General features: G+C 40.8%; 1 protein-coding gene across 1 annotated transcript in view; it reads right to left on the bottom strand.

Moving 5' to 3' along the window:
- lrrk1 (leucine-rich repeat kinase 1) overlaps window positions 1-17,312 on the bottom strand; it is a 97,510-nt gene extending 80,198 nt beyond the window's left edge. Inside the window, 2 exon segments of the mRNA XM_083997562.1 lie at window positions 849-1,039; window positions 17,206-17,312. Coding sequence (XP_083853688.1) covers window positions 849-1,039; window positions 17,206-17,275 — 261 coding nt within the window. The 5' untranslated portion in view covers window positions 17,276-17,312.
- Window positions 17,313-22,617: the final 5,305 nt, after the last annotated feature.

Here is a 22,617-nt window from a genome sequence, read left to right as displayed (position 1 = left end):
ACTTACATTAAGACAAAAATGTATTGCAAGTTTTTTGAAATTCTTTGTTAACATTAGCAAATTTGCATGCATTTGCATAAATCCCACCGTTTTGACGGCACATGTATATATAAAGGTGCTGTGGTGGTACCAGCTTGAAAATTGGAATGAGTTGATTCCATCGGTCAACCGACAAGAAATCACTTTAAATTTCAAGATGACTACAATTTTTCAAGATAGCCACATCCTTAGTAGAGCAGGTATGAGCAAACAGTGCATAATCCAATTACGTATGGCTAATTTGCATACATACAACACCTGATAGCCTAAATGGGTTCCATTCAGACCTTAATATTAAGTTTTTTAACTGTAATATGTTAACAAGACTGAACAAGACATTTTCACCTGCTATACCCATGTTTCTTGTCGGTTGACCGATGGAGTCAACGCATTCCAATTTTCAAGCTGGTACCACCACAGCACCTTTATATATACACATGTGCCATCAAAACGGTGGAATTTATGCAAATTTATGCAAATGTGCTCATGTTAACAAAGAATTTCAAAAAACCTGTAATACAGTTTTTGTTTGTCTTAATGTAAGTAATCAACTCAGTAATTTTCATGGAGATATCTAAAGGTTAAAAATTTTACCCTATTCACGTGAGAAAAATTTGGGTCTTTTTCTAAACTTTCCCCTAATGGGATTCTTCTGGGCTTTTTTTCCCTCACTCAGGACATGTTGAGGATACAAAATCAGTTGAGTTTGCTTCTGTTGCAATTCGTTCAACCTTTTTATATTACAATGGTGGCCACCCAGCCTGACCAGCAGTGGACAGAGCAGCGTAGTATTTAAGGTGTATACTCACTCCATCGATGTGGCTGGACCCCACGCTGCACTCCACACAGCTGGCCTGCTGGATGAGCTCCCTGGCAGTCCCCTCCTTCCCGTCCGCGTACGCCGCCTGGATGTTCTCCAGAGTGAGAGAAGGAACCAGCGCAGAGCCTTGCCCCATGCCGTCCACCAGCGACAGCTTGGCTCCCATCTCCTCCCCGGGGCCTGGCAGCACGCAGGAGGACGCACCCAGAGAGAAAACAGTGGTCACATGGCAGAGTTAGAAGAGGTGTGTGTGTCTGCGAGGCTCGTATGGCAGCACACTGCAGGTTGTTGGACACACCGTATTACTGTTAGTCCTGTTAGCAGCAGAGACCTGGAACTAGGTCACCTTAATCAAGAATGCTCTTACGGCATGAGCAGCAGTACAAGTGGATTAGCACACACACAATGTGAAAGAGAACCAGCCTCTGGGGGCAGGTAGAGCAGCACTTGAGACTGAACTCCAATCACAATCAAGATATTGCCATTTAAAGGAAAATGTTCGTTTTAGAAGACAAAATAGTGATAGGTTCACCAGGGGTACGGCAAGTGGCAACTGTAAAATCTCACGCCTTAAGACCTCCTTTGGGCAATCAGCCTTTTCTACACTGCAAAAACTCAAAATCTTACCAAGAATATTTGTCTTATTTCTAGTCAAAATGTCGTTTCTAGTCAAAACAAATCTCATTATACCTAAAATAAGTATATTTATACATATACATACATAGTTATACATAAAAAAGTAGCTTGTTTTTAGACACTTTTTTACTTATTTCAAGTCTATTTTTACTTGAAATAAGTAGAAAAATCTGACAGTGGAGCAAGTTTTTCTTCCTTATTACAAGCACAAATAACTTCCTTTCACTGGCAGATTTTTCTACTTATTTCAAGTGAGAATTTGTTTGAAAGAAGTGAAAATTATCTAAAAATAAGTTAATTTTTAGGTGATGAGTCTTATTTAAAGTGGAAAGAGATTGGTTTTGACTAGAAATTAGACATTTTGACAAGAAATAAGACAAATATTCTTGGAAAGATTTGGAGTTTTTGCAGTGTATAAAAGGTTCCCAGATGTGGAATTCTCTACCGGCCGAAATAAAACTAACCCGAGACATTAGAATTTTTAATACAAAGGTTAAAATCTGGCTGAAACAAAATCAGAACTGTATGCATTTTTAATGTGTCATGACTTGGTAGGATTTTAGAAGTATTGTACATTTTATAATGTTATGTAACTTTGATGTCTTTCTTCTTACCTTCTTTTTTCTACTAAAAGCCTAACTAGGGACGGGAGTTGGAAACTAGCATTGGCTACAATCTCTGTATGCAGAACATTAGTCACATTGACTTGTTTGTAATGAGTAGAAATGTCACTATGTTAACCTGCATTGTCCCTATCAAATAAACTGAATTACTAAAAAAACTAAAACTAAAAATAGATTTTAAAAAAATCTTAACATGTCAATGTAGTGTTTGGGTTGTGCTACAAGGCATTTCAGCAGCAAAGTCGCTAATACACACCATAACTGAGCATTTTAGATTTCAAAATGCTGTTTTAAAATCAGAGTCTGAAAAAAATGGACTCAGTTTTTCAGCACCCAGTCAGGATTACAGTAATACGTCAGAATCCCTAGCAACCAATCTAGGGCTGCGCGGTATACGTGGTATTTGTGGTAGACGGTAGAGAATTTGGCCCACGGTAGAGATTTGCCCTCTACCGTCCTATCGTCGATGATGTCATCGCACCTGCCTCAGAGACAGCGCAGCAGGAGAACTTGTTAAAAACAAAAGCGGTGCTACGTCCGTGATTTGGACTGGGTTCGGCTGTAAAGCTTCAGTTGGTAAATTGACAAAAGTAAAGTGCGACTTTATGAACCTCGTAGAGAGAAGACGTACCATATCCATAGCAACGGGAGACTCCAAAGCAATCTCACATCTCACTCACCATGAAACACACTCTTCCTGTGTGTGTGTGTGTGTGTGTGTGTGTGTGTGTGTGTGTGTGTGTGTGTGTGTGTCGGATGTTGAGTAGCAAAAGATAATTTGCAGGATGTGTGGAGTGACAGTGACAGCAAACAAAGGCAACATGAGCAATTTATTTGACCATTTATGGCTTTGTTATTTGTGTTCACTATAAAGTGCTGGTTTTAATTTTGAGATTTGAGATCTGCTTTCTGCATAATAAATGCTCTAAAAATTACATTATTGCTTTTTTTTTTTTAATCAATTAAGCTTTGCTAAGGGACTACAAAACCCATTCAGAAACACGTCCATTATAATTTTTACACTTAAATTTATACCGTGATATATTTATCCCTTCACAGTGACGGTATAAATACCGTTACTGTGAAGGGATTCGATTTATACCGTGATATGAATTTTAGGTCATACCCCCCAGCCCTAAACCAAGCCCGTTGATTTTTTTGCATCTCATTTACATAATATATGCACAGGGTAGAATGCGGGAGTAACATTAACTTTAACTCTTTGTTCGTTGGCCGTGGGGGGCTCAAGTCATGACACATTTGCATACTCATGAACTGCATAGAACCTAGATTTTTCAATGAGGGAGAAATAGTCGACCTGTTTTTAGCCTCTTTGAGAGTTTTTTTTTAACATCTTTTTTGTGGGAAAGATATTTTAATCAAAAAATAGTCATAGCAGAGCATTTTTACAAATTTGAAAATGCCTTTTAGGGGTCTTTAATATTCAACATTTACGGATGGAATCGGATCTCTGAATATTTCCATCCAGATGTGCAGTGAATGTTGTATTCATGTGTTCGATATAAATAAAACATCAGTACAACAAACAAATGGGACACTTTTTCCATTTATGTGAAAGGGGTTGACTTGATAATAATGGAAACAGATAAATAGACAATACACTGTAAATAAAACAGAGATAGATTTGTTGTCAAATCGTTCATAAAAGATCATCGTGTCATCTGATAATAAAAACAAATCTTCAAAGAAAAAAAAAACATAATCAGTATGATGTAGATATGATCCCATAGCAACACTTACATCAGAAATAAATCCTACTGCCAGAGAAATACAGTAACCACTAGTATGCAAAACTATGCACAGATTAGATAGAAGTTATGAATAAGCACTTTACCACCCAGATAAGATGGAGGTTTTCACACACTTCAGTTCTTTGCTGCTGTAAAACAGTAGCCTACACAGGGAAGTGAGCTGTGCAGCTACTGGTGATGACTGTTTCACAGCAGCAGAGAAGAACTGCTTCCTGGTAAATAGTGTGATGTCAGCCATTAGAACACTGTCAGTAATTTGGCATGGAACTTTGCATGGGGTATCCCACCCCTCCTCCCACCACATCTCAGCAGAGTACCACCTAGATATTTTCAACGAGGCCCTTCCCATCTCTGTACTCAGAATAAAGCTGCTCGAATCATTCTTCAGTGCCCCTATAGAACAAGGGTACATGAAATGAACAATCAGCTGGCCTGGTTAAGCGTCAAAAGCAGATTGCATTGTTCTCTGGCTTGTTTTGTAAAAAATGTCACAATAACAAAAAACCCAGTAATTTTTTATAATAAATTAGTGTTTTTTTCTGAAAGTCATAACTATTCTACTCGGCAGTCTTCAGAAGGTCGTTTCCTGTTGCCCCCATGTAGAACAAATGCAAAACAAAAAAACTGTTCATTACAGAGCGATGGCTGCATGGAATGCTCTGCCGAGATTTTTGATGCGAGAAGGTAGTGCTGCCTCTTTTAAACAGGGACTAAAGATGTATTTGTTTTTACAAGAGGGAGTGACTCTCTGACCATTTGAGACAGTTGCATGTCACAAACAACGCATGATTTCTGTTTCTTTGTACTTTAAGAACAGTTTGTAAATGAGATGTGAGCTTTTTTTATGTTTTGTGTTGCTGTTGTCCACTGTATGAATGATGATGATCTATGTTGAATGTTCTGTGTTAAATTCTGAAACAGAAATGTTTGTAAGATGTTTTGACCCCAGGAAGAATAGATGCTGTCTTGTACAGCAGCTAATGGGGATCTAATAAAACAAACTTCGACCTACATGCACGGAAACTGGGTGGGTACACATGAAACACACAATGAAACACACAAATGTGCACAAAAATGCCTCGTAGACCACCTGGTTTACACCCAACAGGAAGTCCACCATTATGATTTCCATTTGCAATTTTGGTGCCGTTTATTTGCAAATTAAAGATGTGATATTTGGGGAATTCATCCAATCAACATCATATTTGGTCAGTTTTCATTGAAACACTTGTGTGATTACAAATTATCAAAAACTTTCGAGCCATTTTTTTTTTTAAATGGTCAAAGTCAGAGATTTATAATTTGGGCTATAGTACTGTATGCCCCGATCCGTTAATTAGATATCGACTAAATATCTAGATTGGGGCTGATCCATGAAGCAGATCTATTCACTTCAATTCTAGCACACGACACGCAGCATGCCGGTAGACAACAAACACAGAGCTACAACGTCTTACAAAGTTAGGAAAGTAATGTAAAGTCTGATGCCTTCACTGTCCTCCACATGGCAAGGTATACAGTTTATTAATTCAACAGTGGTACCGGATCAATATCGCGTATCGGCCGATGCGCTAAACCCAAGTATCGGTATCAGCATTGGGACTGAAAGAGCCGGATCGGTGCATCCTCGATTGGGCTTTGTCATTACAGAGAACTAAGTGTAGATTGATGAGGGAAACACGTACATTGAAATGATTTTCGCATGAGGCTGCAACACAACAAAGGGGACTTTCTGAACACACTCTATAAATATACGTATTGATTACTGAATCTGAGATGTTCACTCCCCACAGTGATATCTGCCTACGTCACATCTAAAGACTGACACTGGAGAACTGAGCATTCCGACCAACAACAGCTCTGCAGTGAGACTATGAGGAAATGTAACGGTGGGGACACATCCCAAGTACTGTCATAGAGTCAGGAGGTTTATATCAGACAATTCACTATATCAGGAGTTCTCAACTAGTCTCACTCTGGGACCCACATTTTCCCATGGTCATTAAGTCGCGACCCACTTTTATAGAATTCAAGCCAAGAATTTTTTTTTAAAGCCTTTAAAAACTAATTTTGCTCTTTATTGAGCAAAGTGCATTTCAGGGCACATGAATGAAATTGAGGAGGACCATGACAACTGCATGTACGGAAGTGAATAAAAACATATCAAACTGCACAAAATGGAGACCAACAAAATGATATATTTGACTTCTAATGCATCTCTGCATTCAGAGCATGTTCACAAAAGTGAATAAATATCAAATTGCACAAAATAAAGACCCACAAAACAAGGTATTTTCACTGCATTCAGGCCACATTAATAAGAAATTGATATCTTTGCATTCAGAGCAAATGGAGCAAATAATAAGAAACTGAGGAGGACCATTACAACTGCATGTGTTCACGTGTCTCATGTGCCTTTCAAAATAAGTTATTTTTCAAAATAAAAGACATGTCCAACATCAGATGTGCATTAAATATTATTTCCTTTTTGACCAGCTGTCCGCGACCCATCCAGAACGGGTCCGCGACCCACTTTTGGGTCCCGACCCACCAGTTGAGAACCACTACACTATATTATGTACTAATAATTTACAATTTTGGAGGGCTATAGAAGAGGCAACTCTGATACTTCATGTGCTATAAAAAGATTGAGTAAATCATAGCGTCTGTACTTCCTCAGGTTATATCAGTGCTGCACAAACAGGAGGCTCACCACACCACACCAGTGTGCCCTGCCTCTCAACTAGAAAAGACATGAAGCTGCTGCACAGATAAGAAGGTTGGGGATGTCTTGTTGATGTGCATGGTTTTCTTTTCAATGGGTATATTTTGTCAGTATCCTCTCCATACGTCTCTTGGTTAATGAAACTCCTGCTCGCAGCTCAAGCGTTATTAGTTTCATGTTTGTCAGAGAGCTTATTTGTTTCACCAGTTAATACTTCTGTTTCCTCTTTTAGCTTCGTCTAAGCTGCGTGTGCCTGCTTCCTGCACGCCAGTGAGTTTTCTATGAATAATTAAGACGCAGTGAGTCTGACTGGGCGGCTGAGGTTATATGAGAAAGGCTGAGGCAGGGAAACCATTAGACCCGCATGTGCCTCACATCCACCATCAATACTCCCCTTTCACAGCTTTTCCCCGACCTGTCTGGGAAAGCTGAAAGAAGACCCGAGGAGGGACAAGGCTGCCAGCTTCTCCTCCATTACCGAATTTCCCCTTTCACTCGTCCCTGTGGGTTAGAGATCAAATCAAATCCACCAATCAGAGCATCTCTCTTCAATTGTCTTTCCTTTAGGAGATCTGCTGAAATTAATTGAAGACGTCACACTAGTGCTCTCCTTTTCCCAAATTTTAAATATGTAGCTACAACACTGTGTGTCGCTCTGCTGAATCATTTCTATATAAAGTAACATGAAGCCAGCGGCTGTTCTGGGACTGAAAGCTGAGTAGGTGATCCGCTCTGAATCAATGTGAGCGGGTGAGAATGCAAATTTTATAATAGAGGAAAAAAGTAAATCCAATTCCATCCAAGGTGGACTGTTCATGTTGTTGGCATAGCCCTGTCTACGTGATAAGGACAGTGTCAGTGCCAGTCAAGCAGCAACAATAAACATTACAGCCTGTTTACAGCTGTTTACCGCTTTCTCCTTCATGACAACTGTAGAGGGGGAATGAATTTTTATATAACTCACTTTTTAACTTTTATTAAGGCTTGAACGACCAATCACAGGCATCCACAGCTCCACACCTCTCCATTTTTTTGTTTAGCTATGAGTTTTGGGTCTGTTGTTACAGAGGCCAAGCACCTTTATTAACGGTTTATGGTACACCCATACAGCAGATCATTCAAGCGTGTCCCTTGTACCATCTCAACTTTAAAGGTTACAACTACAACTTTTTCATCAAAACGATACATTTTTCAAAAATAATACATCCACAGAACATTTAGAGGGGTGCAGAATAAAAGTATAAGGCTAATTTTACAGATTTTTTTAATAATATAAAAATAAGTGTTTCATAAATTTTGACGGGTCCAAAATATATAAATACAGTGTTTCCCCCAGAAAATTTGTTAGTTAAGGTGGTGTCTGTCCTGTCGGGGGGGGGGGGGTGCGAGCGGATCGATCGATCGATCGTCCGACGGCGGGGGGGCGGCGGCGAATATCGCTACATTTTTATTTTTTTTAAGACGTTAGTTTAGGCGGCAGCTCTTTCCTGTTAAGGCGGCCGCCTTAACAGGAAAGCGCTGCGGGAAACCCTGAAATATTTACACCTGGTTACGTTGGCAACGTCAACATGACATGATCTCTGTCTGCACCAACAGCATTAGTATATTGATGTCACGTGAGGCAGAGCTCAGGGGGGGGGGGGGCAGATCCTGATAGCTCTGTGGAGAAAATGGCATTGTGCTAATGCTAATGCTAACTAACGGTCAGCTGGTACTGTAGCGTTTCCGGTGCAGGTGTGATGCTGCAGGTTTGTCGTGTTTGTCTGCAGGTGAGTTAGTGTGAAATGATTCAGATGTGTTTCCAGTCTGCTGTCAACACCAGAGCTGCTGCTCGTTAAATACTGTTAGCGTTAGCTTAGCTTTAGCTACTAGCCGCTCCCTATAGACGTACCTGGCAGCGATACTTTTTTTCCCACTATGGCCACGCCAAGACCCGCCTTACTCCGCCTCTGATTGGCTGAGCTCTGCAGGGCTATGCCTGTACCTGCATGTTACCCTAACCTTAACCACTCCCTTCTTCATACCTAAACCCAACCGGCAGTGAGGGCATCGTGATAAGCCAATCAGGTCTTGGCGTGGCCATAGTTGGAAAAAAAATTCTGCTACCTGGCAACCAGTACAATTGTTGGAGCGAGATCGGGCGAGTGTGAGTGCGACACCTACTGGCCGGGAGGAATTAAACTTGTAGCTAACGCCTAAGACCATAATATTTCCATCTAAAAAAAAAAATGAACTTGATTTTCTCCAGTGATTCATAAATCACCTCTTGCAATTGCCCAAGGTGACATCTCCAGATCCAGTCCAACACCTAAACACATTCAGTTTCACATTCCTCACATTTGAGGGGCTGGTAATGGCCTTCCACTGACAGCAGCTTGTTGTTCCACCATGGTAGTCCTGTTTTCAAGCTGCACATTTGGCTCTCTGTTGTTTTCTTGTTAGTGCTTAATTTACAGTGTTCCCACACAGCTGAGGTCCTCTATTTAAAGCTGATGTTCGCTGTGTGAGAGAGACTGTCGAGGCGCCCGACCGATCTGAATGGAGCCAGCTACAACACAAAGTTTGTAATGTGTGCATCAGAGCAGCGCACAACTCTTGAGAATCTGTTGAAGACTCTTGAGAGTCTAAGTTGCTCTACAGGACTGTGGAAAAGTTTTAGGCACCATGAGTAACGTGAAGATGCTTTCCAAAATAAAGCCATGAATAGTCTTTATGGATTCGTTATTATGTGTTGTTGCGTTTTATTACCATGCGTTTTTAATATTCTGTTCCAAACTTCGGAAAGGGAGACAAAAGTCATCGCGCATTAAGGATGATGATGTGGTCTTCTCACTTATCGAGAAATAAAAAGAGAAAAAGAACATTTTGTGTCCACCCCATCCTGAGAGGAGGTCAATAGTTGGGGGGACCTGCATGTAAATGAGCTGCAGAATCAGAATTATCATCATCACTTCCATAGTCTATTTCAGGATGTCAGTGGTCCAGTGTGATTATTAGCTCTACTGGAGCCACACATTAAAAAGAAGACCAATGACCAATATCCATGATCATGAACAGCGGCTGGTACACACAGGCAGCTCAGTGGGGATCTAACAGCCTCCAAACACTGCTGTGATTGGTCAGAAAGCATTTTCATGGATGCGAAAAATTACAGACGAAATTTTCCCAGTGTATTAACGCAATTGACACAGCATGAGGTCGCATTTATTTTTATTCGTACGGGAATTACGGCCAAAAAAAAACGTACTCAGTGTGCAAAGGCCTTGACTCCATAATGCAGAATAAATGTGGGACCAATCAGAGGCCTCTTGGATGGTTTTGCATGATGATTAAGAATCTAAACCTCTAAAACTTTTGCACAGTACTGAATGCTTTATAAGATTATGTATCTGACATCCTTGCAGTTACTGTTCTGCTCAGTCAGTAATACTTCACTGAGGCTTTAGTGATGACCTTCACTTAAATCACTTTGGTTAAAAGTGTCTGCTAAATGAATAAGTGTGAACGTAAAGCCTTTAAAAAGAAACCAGAAAAGAGCTCTGTCTCAATGATTACAGAGCCCTGAGCAGCTTAAGCAGCTTAAGCAGCTGCTAAACCGCCTAACAGAATTTCATTCAGTTTTTTCCAAAGGATACTTCTAGTCGCACAGTTCTCCAGAAACATTTCTATTTGACAAAACCAAACTGTGAGACAAAATAACCATCACACATCAACGGAGGTCCATGCCGTCAGTGTCTGCATGAAGCTTTCTGTGGAATTTCCACAAAACATTCATCAACTTTCACTTTCCCTCCGTCCACAAGAAGGAACCAGTTTCTCGTCCACGGTAGACCAGATCCTTCTGGACAAAACACACACACATGGTGGCAACTTCATTTACTTCAAGACACACTACACCTGAAAGATCTGTAAGGCTCTTACAAACACCTAACACTCTTTGTCTTTTGGTCTGTGTTTGGTGACCCACTGATCAGAAAGGCTCCCAGACGACCACACCACAGGCTTCCTCTTTTTATCACACACTGTTTTATTACAGAACTACGTACTGTAAACCATCCTGTAAGATCACTACTACGCAGTTACTAATAGCCATCCAACAGCCATTCACACTAATGTACTGTAAATTCTCAAATTAAAGCCCGAGCTTTTATTTGAACCGAACTGGACCAGCTTGTAGGAGTCAATATGGAACAGGCTTTTAATTCATTTTGCACAAATCTTTTGCTCAGCAAAGATGGGAAAATACTAACAAATCCATTGTTTTAAAGAGTAAGAATATTACTTCTGGAGCTAATTTAACAACACTTGTGCTCTAGCCTTTGGTGCCATTTCAAACAACTGACCTAAGGAAAGAGCCGGAGCATTTACAGTATTTAGAAGAAGTGTAATTGGTGCCGAATGCTACTGGGACTTCACCGGAGGTAGGGAGTCTTCAAACAGGGACCAGTTAGTTTCTTTACACTGAACTGAATGACTGGATTGTGGAGAATCTAACAATGTGTATCCATGACTCCATGTGTACAAAAGTTTTAACAGTGGCGCTGAGGAGAAAAGAGTGATTGAAACTGCTCAAACAGGTGATCTAGAGGTTTTATAGGGTGCTTTCACACCTGCAGTGTTAGTGCGCTCTAAATTTAGATCGCACTAAATTTGGTCCAGTTTGGGTCAGTGTGAAAGCAAATCGCACTCTAATGCACCAAAACTAGTGCGGCCTGAGGAGGTGGTCTCGGTTCGGCTCCAGCTGAACTCTGGTGCCACTAGTTGATGTGTGAAAGCAACCGCACTCTGGTGCGACCCAACTGCCAGGTGAACTCAACAAGTTTGAGCTAAAAGGGCTCCCGTAGTCATTGACAACGGGTTAACGCAGCGGGGAGACCGCCTGGTGCTCCGGTCCTACGCAGCTCTGTCCCCACAAACGAAGCAGCAGCAGCGGGGCAGCCGGTCGGTGCGTGTCCACTGAGTCCGCTCCCTTGTGTCCGCGTAGCAGCTGATTACCGAGCAGCAGAGTTCCGCCCGTGTTTAACGTTTAACCGGAAACCAGCCGGAAGTACCAAACTAGAAAAGTAGATCTGAACTATCGTTTGCCAAGAGTTATACATACAAACAATATAGAAATAAATGACCAGAGCTACTAACAACCGGCCCTACTTGAGTCTCCATCATGAAAGTTTTATCAATCAGCGCTTCCAGATTTCAACCGGTAGTCATGGAGACATGACACTCTCCAAGTTTGGTCCCGAGTGACAAAAAGCAGGTGTGAAAGCAACCGCACTAACTGAAAAATGAAACATTTGGTGCGCACTAAACATGTGTGAAAACACCCATACATTCACAAGAACCAGATCCGGCCCAGTACAGGAGACCGGCGTCTGTTTGGCCGCGTTCAAACTGCCAACCAAAATCTGATTTTTTAGCCAATCCAGATTGGAACCGGATGGCTCTTTTGAAGTCAGAAATCACATGAAATCCGATTTTTGCAAACCGGATTGAAATTTCAAATCGCATTTGGACAGATGCGTCTCAGTCTGAACAGCTCCAAACACCCAGATCGGTTTAGACCGTCCGTGACGTCACTCTACCCCGCACAAGGCCGCCGTCTGACCGCCCACCTATTTCGAGTTGTGGAGCGATATCAACGGAACGGAGCAGTCAAGGGAAGACGTAGAAAACATCCGTCCTTGGACAGAGGACGAAACGAAATGCCTCGTTAATCTGTGGGGAGATCGCTTATGGATGGCTCCATTGTTGTTGTCACTGTCGCAATTATATGACGTCACACAATACACTCGCTGGATAACGACTCCGCTCCGACGTCGTTGCTACAGCAACCTGTCAGATTGGTCAATAATGTGGCCCAGTCTGAGCAGAGCCAAATCCGATTTGGACACTTGCTAAAACAGTGTGGACAGTCAGGCCTAAAAATCTGATTTGAGAAGAAATCTGATTAGAATCAGATTGGCCTGCAGTCTGAACGCTTTGAGACTCAGCTTTTATTGGAGAATTTAGGTACTTACATTGTGTAAGTGGTTCATGTCAGCTGATTTCAAACTAGCTGCTAGCTGTGAGGGGATTCACAGGACACTTGTGTTTACCTCGTCAATAACGGCCTCGCTGCTTATTGTGTCCATTCTCCTCATGCTGAATCAGAGCTGTATTAAGTTACTGCAAATGCTAACCCAACAATACCAGAAAGGTATCAGGATATCCTGCTGTTAAGAACTGTATCATATGCAGTTTTATACTGTAGCTAGATAGCTTGATATCTGGCTGCTCTTCCCATTCAGGTATCACTGTTATCATTATCATGTGTAGAATAAAGTTTTAAGTTAATTTAACCTGTGAATGGTTTCATGTCAGCATTCTCTCATATAACTGATGCTTGGCACACATACACACACACACTCTGACCAACTGTGCTGCACAGTGATTCAGCAGAGCAGAGAAGATCAACACACAGAATATGTTACTGTCTTGTTTGGTAGTTTGTTAATTTTCCTGATTGTAAAACAGCATACGGCCCAAACAGGAGCATGAAGCCACAGTCAATGAGACAGAAAACTACAAACTATAAAGAGCTCTATTTGAGTGAACATTTTGAATGTTTATCAAATGCAAAAAAAAAAAAAAGTTTTGTTTGTGATTATATTCTGTTCAGTTTTAACAACGATAATGAAATGTAACTGCCACCCTACTGTCATCACTCAGGGTAAGACAGTCTTTATTTCTTTGGGTGTTCCTTCTCATAGAATAACATGCTCCATCTTTAATTACGACTCTATAAATAACATTCTTCTAGACAGCAAACCCTCATTTTTTCATGTAGACAGGACGTAGGCAGCAGCAGCAGCAGCAGCAACTGTACCCAGAATCCTCCCAGAAGGCCTGAGGGCAGCAAGCAAACCTTTCAACAAAGATCTACTTTTTTTTAGCCCTTCCTATTGAATTTAGTTTGTTTCTTTTCATTCATTCATTCTTTTAATTCTCTATTTATTTAGCTGATTTACTGTTTTAATTCACTTTCAAACAATCCCTCTCTGCTTTTTTATTATTTCATCTTTAATTTTATGTCCACACTACTCTATTGTTAAAATCCATGAATCCATGGACTTTTTTGTATTCTCCTCCTCTGTTTGAGTATTTCAATTATCATCATCATCACTCCAGCTTTCCAGTCTTAAGTGTTTCCTCCCATCCTGTTATTATCGTCTTATTTCTATTGTTTTTATTTATCACTTTAAATACTGAGGGATTGGGATTTTTAGGATGATTCAGTGTTTTCATTGGGTTTTTTTCTTCTTTCTCTTAAATTGTAATTTTGATTGCTTAAAGTAGAAGTAAGCGATCCGGTCGATTTGGCTAATGCTGCGTTCCAGGTAGGCTTTTGAAACCGTAAATTACAGCTTCAAGTCACGACTTACTACTTTGTAGCGTTCCAGGCAACCCACTCGTGTTTTTCCGACCTGTTTTACCGGTGAAAGTCACTATAACAGCCACTCGTAACTTCCTTTTTTTTTTTTTCAAAATTATTTTTATTGAGTTTTCCTTGAATGCATTTTAACAGCAAATGTCAGGGCACAAGGGATTCACTTCAACATTTAAAAATAAATAAATAAAATTAATAAATGTGTAAATATCAAAGTAAAAAGCCACTCGTAACTTCCGACCCGTGAACTCGTACCAGATCGAACTGGTGCGACTTCACAGGTCGGAAAAACACGAGTTACGAGTTGCCTTGAACGCACCATAACAGTCCTCGTCCCTACGTCACCACATTCACGCGCACCCCTTGGCTGCACACACAGCCCTTCATGCCGTTCTCTCTCCTCATTGGATAAAAATTGTAGGATACGAGAAAAGTTTTCTCCTGGGCTCAGAGCAGAGCAGAGTGACTGACAGACCCGTGTTTCCAAACACTCTATATAAGTGATTGCTGTCGGAAGATTGAACTATTTAAGACTTATATTAACACAAAAATATCGCTTACTTCTGCTTTAACTCTAAAACCTAAAAAAAAAAAAAAAGGCCAATGCCTGTCGGAAGGCAGGTACACAATCAAAAAGGTAAAAAGTCTGTGAACAAGAGGTGGCATGTAAGTTTTGTTTAAAGGGCAGAGTGGATAATGTAAAGCTCCTTTAGGCTCTGTTAAGGTGCAGGACAGGATTTCAGGAGCTGCTGAAACATGAGACGAGTCGTTAGTGGGTTGAAACATCGCCTGCAGCCTCAGGAGCAAAGTTGAGCAGATGCAGCCATATAAGCTCTCCCCATTTACTACTGTGGTGATTTCATTTATGTTGAAAAAGATCTGATTCAGTCTGATTCACAGGTAGCTGTTTCCCACCGCATCTGATCCACAGCAGTGGCATCTCTGGAGTTTGGCTGGAGACAAATTCCACATATCCAATATCTGTCATTCCCCTATGAAATATGAAATGTCCTCTTGTAGGAGCTGAAAACCAACATTCAGAACATATCTCACGAAAAAACCTCCATAGTAAGCCAGAGAAATGTATTCAGAGCATGGCACCAAAACCAGGTTAATGGATTCTCAAAAGCAACCAGCGCTCCATTAATGAGCTCTATAATATGCTAATCTTTCAGATCCAGCATCAGCATCATCATCATCATACCACACGGGATGATCCAGATGTGCTATCAGTAAAGCGGTTCTGTAAGCAGAGCTCAGTGCAGAGTAGATTTAAGGCTCAGTCAGTCAGTCCTACATGTGCAGCATATAAACAAGGCTCCAGCCCCCCCACTCCACTCCTCTCTCTCTACTAACCTGCTTACAGCGATACAGAGAATCCCCCTCTTCCTCTCGCCATCACAACATCACATAAAGCCGATTGTTCTCTTTTCATGGTTTCCCTCTTCAAGTAGCTGTGCGGCTTCTACCCAGCATCCTCGCGCATCCCTGAATGATCCCCCCCTCCCTCTCTCTAACGCTCTGACTGTAGCGGAGGAGAGAGGGAGGACAGGGGAGGCAGGGAGAGGGAGGTAGTGTAACAGGAGGAGGGGGGGTTGATGCTCCTTTGTTTAGGAGCCACGCCAGACTCTGGGCTTCCTGCCTCTCTCTCTCTGCCCGCCCTCACTCTGTCTCTGCTTTGATCCGTCCTGTGGGATCGTTACTAGACCCATCACTTCCCATCACCCTTTTCAGGTCCCAGGTGATGTCAACAAACATTTTGTTTTGTCCGAGCAAAAAAGTCAAAAACCCACAGATAATGAGTTTACTATGATCTGATTTAAAACGGATTAGGCCGGAGACTAAAGAAGCTGTGAACAATCAACCAAGCTGCTAGACAATGATTAACCTTCTTCTGTTTGATGACTGCCTTTCTTACTTCTCTACTCTCTCACAATCACAATTGACAAAACAGACTCTTTATTGATTAGATTAGATTAGATTAGATTAGATTAGATTAGATTAGATTAGATTAGATTAGGTTAGGTTAGGTTAGGTTAGATTACATTACATTACATTACATTATATCATATTAGAAAAACTTTATTGTCTGTTTGTCACAGAAAATCATCTTTGGCGAGGGTCAGAACACATTAAAAGAAAAACAGACATTATTTTAGAAACGATAAAATAAAATAGAAATAAATAAAATAAAATAAAATAAAATAAAAAAAGAGTAAAATCAGGCGTTCATACTAAAAGAAAGGAAAACACTGATTAAAGTGCTGACAAGGTGATCTGTGTTCGTGTGGTGAATTTGAATTGTTCAGTTTGTGTTTAGAATGTTCATGGCTGTGGGAATGAGTACGTTTTTGTAAATGTTTTTCTTGACCCGGGATGAAGAATAAAAACGTATAATTCTTATATCTCATAAATAATGGTGTTACCTCATGTGACCAATTTCTGCATTAACGCTAATTTATAAACGTCCTATCAGCACCAATCAATCAGCCAACTAATTAAACACTTGACCTCTAATCACAGTCCCTAAGGCTGAACAAGTATATTTGAGTATTATGGAGAAAAAAAAACACACCATCATCATCAACATTTCTATATTTTTTCAGTGAAACTTGGATTTAAAAACCATCTTTAAAACCAAAACTCCTCTTACTCACAATATTTGCAAAAATAATCTTTCTTTGCATAGGGTTCAGCTTCATGAGCACATGAGACATGCCCCCACTCCGAAGGAGACAGGAAGTTTAAAGACAAAATATAACGGCAGATCACGACAGCTTCCCTTTTGCGAGGGAAAAAAAAGGCAGCCTACTGTACTCCACTCCTCCATCTCCTACTACAATCTGTCATCCTCCATCACTGAACAACTGTACTACAATGAACAAACACTGATTAAAAAAAAAACAACTAAAAACGTTCTCCTCATGTTGAATGAGAATGGTTTAGTTCAGTCAGATAAGGCCTGTTTCTCTCAACAATCACAGTTTCAGTTCTGTTTTTGCTAAATTTAAGCAGTGCTGCACTCGCTCAACTCATCAATACATTTCAGTTTTGTCAGTCACAAAGTCCCTGAGCCCGATGCATCTAATGGTGACAAAACAATGAAGGGTGTGCGTGTAGTGACATGGTATTGAGATATATGGAAGGGGTACAGGCTGGTTACTCACTGCTGGGTTGCTCCATGTTGCTGCAGGTGTCTCCAGAGTCCTGGGGAAGACCCACAGACCAGTAGGACATTCCTACCGGTCACCAGCCAATCACTGTCAGAGCCGAGGTCCTTCACAGAGAGCAGGAGGAGGAGGCATGTATGCAGAGGCCACCCTGCACAAAGACAAAGCAGGAATGAATGATGAACTAACACAGACAGATTAACAGCAAAGCCAAGCCCACGTGGTTTAATATTCATTTTAAAAGGATAGTTCAACATTTTGGCAAATTGGCCCATTGCCATAATCCCTATAGTTTTAGCAGTACTGTAGGTTCGTTACCCTTAATTTAGAACCCTTTTTAGAACGGCGGAGCAGAGCCGTGAGCTGCTCAGAGCTACGCTACGGAGGCTAATGGGATTTCTTGGTTTCCCTCATCAATCTCATCAAATACAGTCTCTGCATTTGCCTTGAAAACAACTCTGTCTTGTAACGTTCTGTTATTACTGTATCTCATAGCGTGGTGAATGTGCAGGTCACAACTTGTCCACCAGAGCGTTTTGGAGTTGTTGGATTGTGTATTTGATGCGTTTGATGAGGGAAACAAAAAAATCCCATTAGCCTCCTCAGCGTAGCTCTGAGCAGCTCACAGCTCTGCTCCGCCGTTCTAAAAATAGCTTGCACCAACAATTAAAGGTAACAAACCTACTCCTGAAACTATAGGGATTATGGCGATGGGCCAATATGCCAAAATGTTTAACTATCCCTTTAACAGTGTTGACACGTCACTATAATCAGACAGGGAATGTCACGTTTCGTACAGGAAGGATTTAGTGCAGAGCTGTCAAATTGAGGTCCATTTGATTCCACTAGTGTTCCTTTTTCTGCTTTTTCTTACCAAAGAACTGGGCTGTGTTGCACGTGCAAATCCAATTGAATTAAATTCCAGTGAACAACAGGAGAGGAGACTGAAAACCCGGCAGGGAAAAATACTTGTAGGCAGAGGACGTCCAACATCAATGGCACTGTCCTGTATCTCTCTCCATCCCCACATACACATAGTTTGAATGTTATTGTGCAAGTCAAGTGAATACTGAATGAATATTAAAATGAATTTACCCTGCAACAGTTTCACAACCGGCTGATTGTCACAAAAGTGCTGCTTGTTGTGTGAAATCTGTGGTTAAATGGAGCAGAGGAGATCAATAGACGGATACAACTCTTCGCTGCACAGCCTCTTACCGCTGCTTTTCATGGTTTTATATAGAACCTTTGGACGGTCCTTGATAAGAGAGAGAACTGAAAGCCATAAACAACTGTTACTACAAGCCGCCCACTGATTCTGACTAAATACTGATCATTAGGCTGAGTGTACAATAAAGAACCAATTCTTTTTGGGATCTGAGAAAGACACATATCCCTGGACTCTGAAACCTGCTGGCACTGTTGTTGTTGATGGTGTCACTGAGAAACAGAGGCTCTGAATTTGATTCCTGCATAGTAAAGAAGCCAAAAGTGCCAGATACAGCTCAGCATCTGTAAGAAAAGGCGGAGGGAAGTCTACAGGGGAAGGTAGTGCTTCACATTTCTTCATTCATTTAGGAACTAGAGCGACTTTAAGGAAAAGGGAAGACAGAAACATCCTGTTGTCACTGCAGCGCTGGACTGCTCTGATGCCTCACAACAAAATGCTGAGTTTTATTGATTTGAAGAAAAGGAAGACCGGTGCAGACTAGTCATTTCTATCTATCTATCTATCTATCTATCTATCTATCTATCTATCTATCTATCTATCTATCTATCTATCTATCTATCTATGTTCAGGTTCAGGTTCAGGTTCAGTTTATTTCATGTCCCAAGGGGCAATTTGGGTTGCAGCTCATAGGATCACATAAAGGTAAAAACATAAAACACAGAAACATATAGTGACATGAAACACACATCAGTATAAATAACAATATAAATAGCATGTGCACTGACTGAGATATAAAATATAAGAAGTAACATTATGACACTGAATAAGATAAAAATCCAAGCAAATAGTACTAACAACATTGGGACAGTGCAGTGGCCAATACAGACTATCTATCTATCTATCTATCTATCTATCTATCTATCTATCTATCTATCTATCTATAAAATAAAAGTCAGTGCAAATGTCTGAGGCAAACGTGGAAAATACAAATAAGTAGGCTACACAATATAAAGACAATACAGCATGTCCAGTAGTGGCATTATTAAGGCAAGAAGAAAGCAGCAGGATGAACGTGGACCCGTGTCAGTTGTGACCGCTCCTATTAGCCAATGTAAAGTGCCTTGATCAGTTTCACTCTTAATAACTAATGTGAATGTCATTCCCATGTGTGTGTGAGTTGAGCAGACAGCAGCACTGAGCGGGCTGCAGCGCCATGCAGGAGGCTGGAACTTATTCTCAAACTCCAGATGTTGTTGTGTCTGTATCTGGACTTTTAATGATGCTGGATAAAAAACAAACTGTGGCAAGTCTAAACCGAGGTCTAGCCTACTGTATGTCACAGTGTCAGTTGTGCACAAAGTGTGGAAAAACATGAACTGGTTTTAAGGGTTGCTTTGTTTTTCCTTTAATGACAACGTCACGTAGCCTACTGAATCTCCCAGTAAAACCACTAACTAGTTGCGCTCGGAGCTGCAGATAAAAACACCAGAGCAATAATTATTATGACACAACGCTGTAGCTGTTAACCCACTCACCGCGCGCTGGAAACGTCCACGGAGCATCACGAGAGGTTTTTCAAAGCTGCGAGTCTTCAGCGACAGACACTGATTACTGTGTTACTGTGTGACACTGACATTTTACTGGACTTCCTGATTCCACGATGCAAACTTTCCAATCCATGCGCACGCTGCCTGTCTCAAGTGGGCGCTGAAACAACCCGGACGAACCACTCTTTCCTACCGCTCGGTTCGACACCTCGAGACGATTCGAGCTCCCACTAGGAAATATAGACGCGTTTCACGTCACAACACTGATGGAAGACCCTACTGTTACAAGACCACATGCTACTCTTATAAATTAAATATTCACACCGCTGTACTGTGTTATAATCTCAATATGCTTGATGCAAGTTCGTCCATTGGGCTTCGACTCTTCGTGCAGACTCGGCTCGACTCGACTCCGCCCGTGCTGATACAGCTCGGCTCTTGTCCGTGGAGCTCCGCACACACACGCTCGCTTCCCTCTGAACTTCCCGTTCACGTCGAACGCCGAAAAATGCCGAAGACACTTGTGTCGATGCTTCGTGGCAGGATTCATCAGTACACAACTAGTCTGTAGGCTTATTTGCTTAATTCTTTTTTTTTTTTTTTTTTTGCTGCCAGGCCTGTATCCAAATGCAGTTTATTATGAGCACGAACAGGGCCGTTGCTAGGAATTCTGGGGCCCCTGAAAGAATACTAAAGTGGGCCCCTGACTTTTCCACTTTTTTTTCTTAGACGTATGTATTATCATTTTTTATTTAGCCTACTTTGTTTTGATGCTAATGCAGCATTACTATGAGTATTAGTCAGGGTCTAAGCAGAATAAATCAGTCATACAAAGATTAGACTACTGGGGTTTTTTTGTGGGCCCTACTGGGCGCTGGGCCCCTAGAATTATCATCACCTTTCTCCCCTATACAACGGCCCTGAGCACGAAACAGAAAATGAAAAAATATATTGATTTGAAATCCAGTCAGATAGTTGAAATTTAAATCAATAACAAAGTTATGAAGGAGGAGGAAAACATGTGTTCTAAAGCTAGTTGATTAATAATACTACAAAATCAGTTAAACTTAAGATAAACATGACTATAATTGAACATTCATTTATTTAATTGAATGTGAGTGTGAGAGTAATGTCTGTCTTGAAAAATGCTCCCTTAAGAAAGTCTTATACAGTAATACCACAGTGGGAGGATAGACATGTTTAAAATGAACAAGAAGGGTGGAAAAGCCCGGAAGATTTGTAACTGTGTGTTGCTTTACATACTTGCAACATGTTATGCCATATGAAATTAATTACACATATTTTTGATATAAGTACATTTACAAATTTTACTATAGGTATTTCACATATGTTATAGATGTATAACATCGCGTCGGGCCGAAGAACGCCCCTTAGCCGTGGTATACAACTAACCCTAACCCCAACGGCATGCAGGCTACAATCTTATTCAGCAAATAAATATATAAATAAAGCAGGTGCTATATAAATAAAGTTATTATGATTATTTGAAAATATTCTCCCATAAAACAAACACTTAAAAATTGTTCTTTCACTTGAAAACGGCAAACCATTATTTACTGTAGCTCCTCTTGTTCTAATAGACAGATATGCTATTGTTATGCTTTCTGTAATATGTGCTATTATGTGTAGGCTTTGTAATAATAATACAAGACAATGTATACAGTATTTGTTTTATTTATTCAGAATTTCTATTTAAATATAAAACTAATGTGAGAAAAGGCAGGTACAGACTCATATATATACACACACACGCACACACACACATGCATTGATAAAACAGCTGCTGTTACATGGTTGTGGAAAGGTAAATATTACCTTATCTGGGACAGGAATCAGAGTTCCTTCCAACATTTGAAAGAGAAGGCACATTCTCCTCAGCAGAGGAGGTTCAGGTTGGATCACAGCACCGGGTTAGAGTCAGCATTCACAATTACAGACAAAAAGACTTCTCATGAGTAGATCAGCTACTCAACAGTTACAAAAAAGACTTTTTTCTCTCTGACCTTTTCACATCACACCACCTCAGGTAATGTGATGAACAAATACAGCTCCAAATCCACTATGTTTGGAACATTTCTGTGTTTCATGCACTGATTTAAGAGCTGGGGTAACAGTCATTATTATAAGAACTTAAGTACTTTTTGAACCCTCTTGTGTCCAAGCTGACAGCTGACATGACAGAAAACAACATCAGAGACCTGCTCATACTCTATCTCCTCACTCATTGACTTCTGCTCAGCGGTCCATGATGAATGGAGTTACCCTGCACACTTACACCTTTCCTACTGAAAGAAACTCTGATTTAAATTTCAAATGGGAGTCATGGGTCTGCTTCTTATTAAAGGGATAGTTAAATATTTTGGCAAATTGGCCCATTGGCATAATCCCTATAGTTTTAGGAGTAGGTTCTTTACCTTTAATTGTTGGTGAAAGCTATTTTTAGAACAGTAGAGCAGAGCCGCAAGCTGCTCAGAGCTAAGCTATAGGCTCATGGAATTTCTTGGTTTCCCTCATCAAACTCATCAAATACACAATCCAACAACTCCAAAACGCTCTGGTGGACAAGTTGTGACCTGCACATTCACCACGCTATGAGATAATAACGGAACGTTATGAGACAGAGTTGTTTTCAAGTCAAATACAGAGACTGCTTGTCGAAAAACTGCCCCC

Source organism: Trachurus trachurus (assembly GCF_905171665.1).
Source record: "Trachurus trachurus genome assembly, chromosome: 3".
Taxonomy (NCBI): domain Eukaryota; kingdom Metazoa; phylum Chordata; class Actinopteri; order Carangiformes; family Carangidae; genus Trachurus; species Trachurus trachurus.
This window is presented reverse-complemented; position numbering and strand designations above follow the sequence as displayed.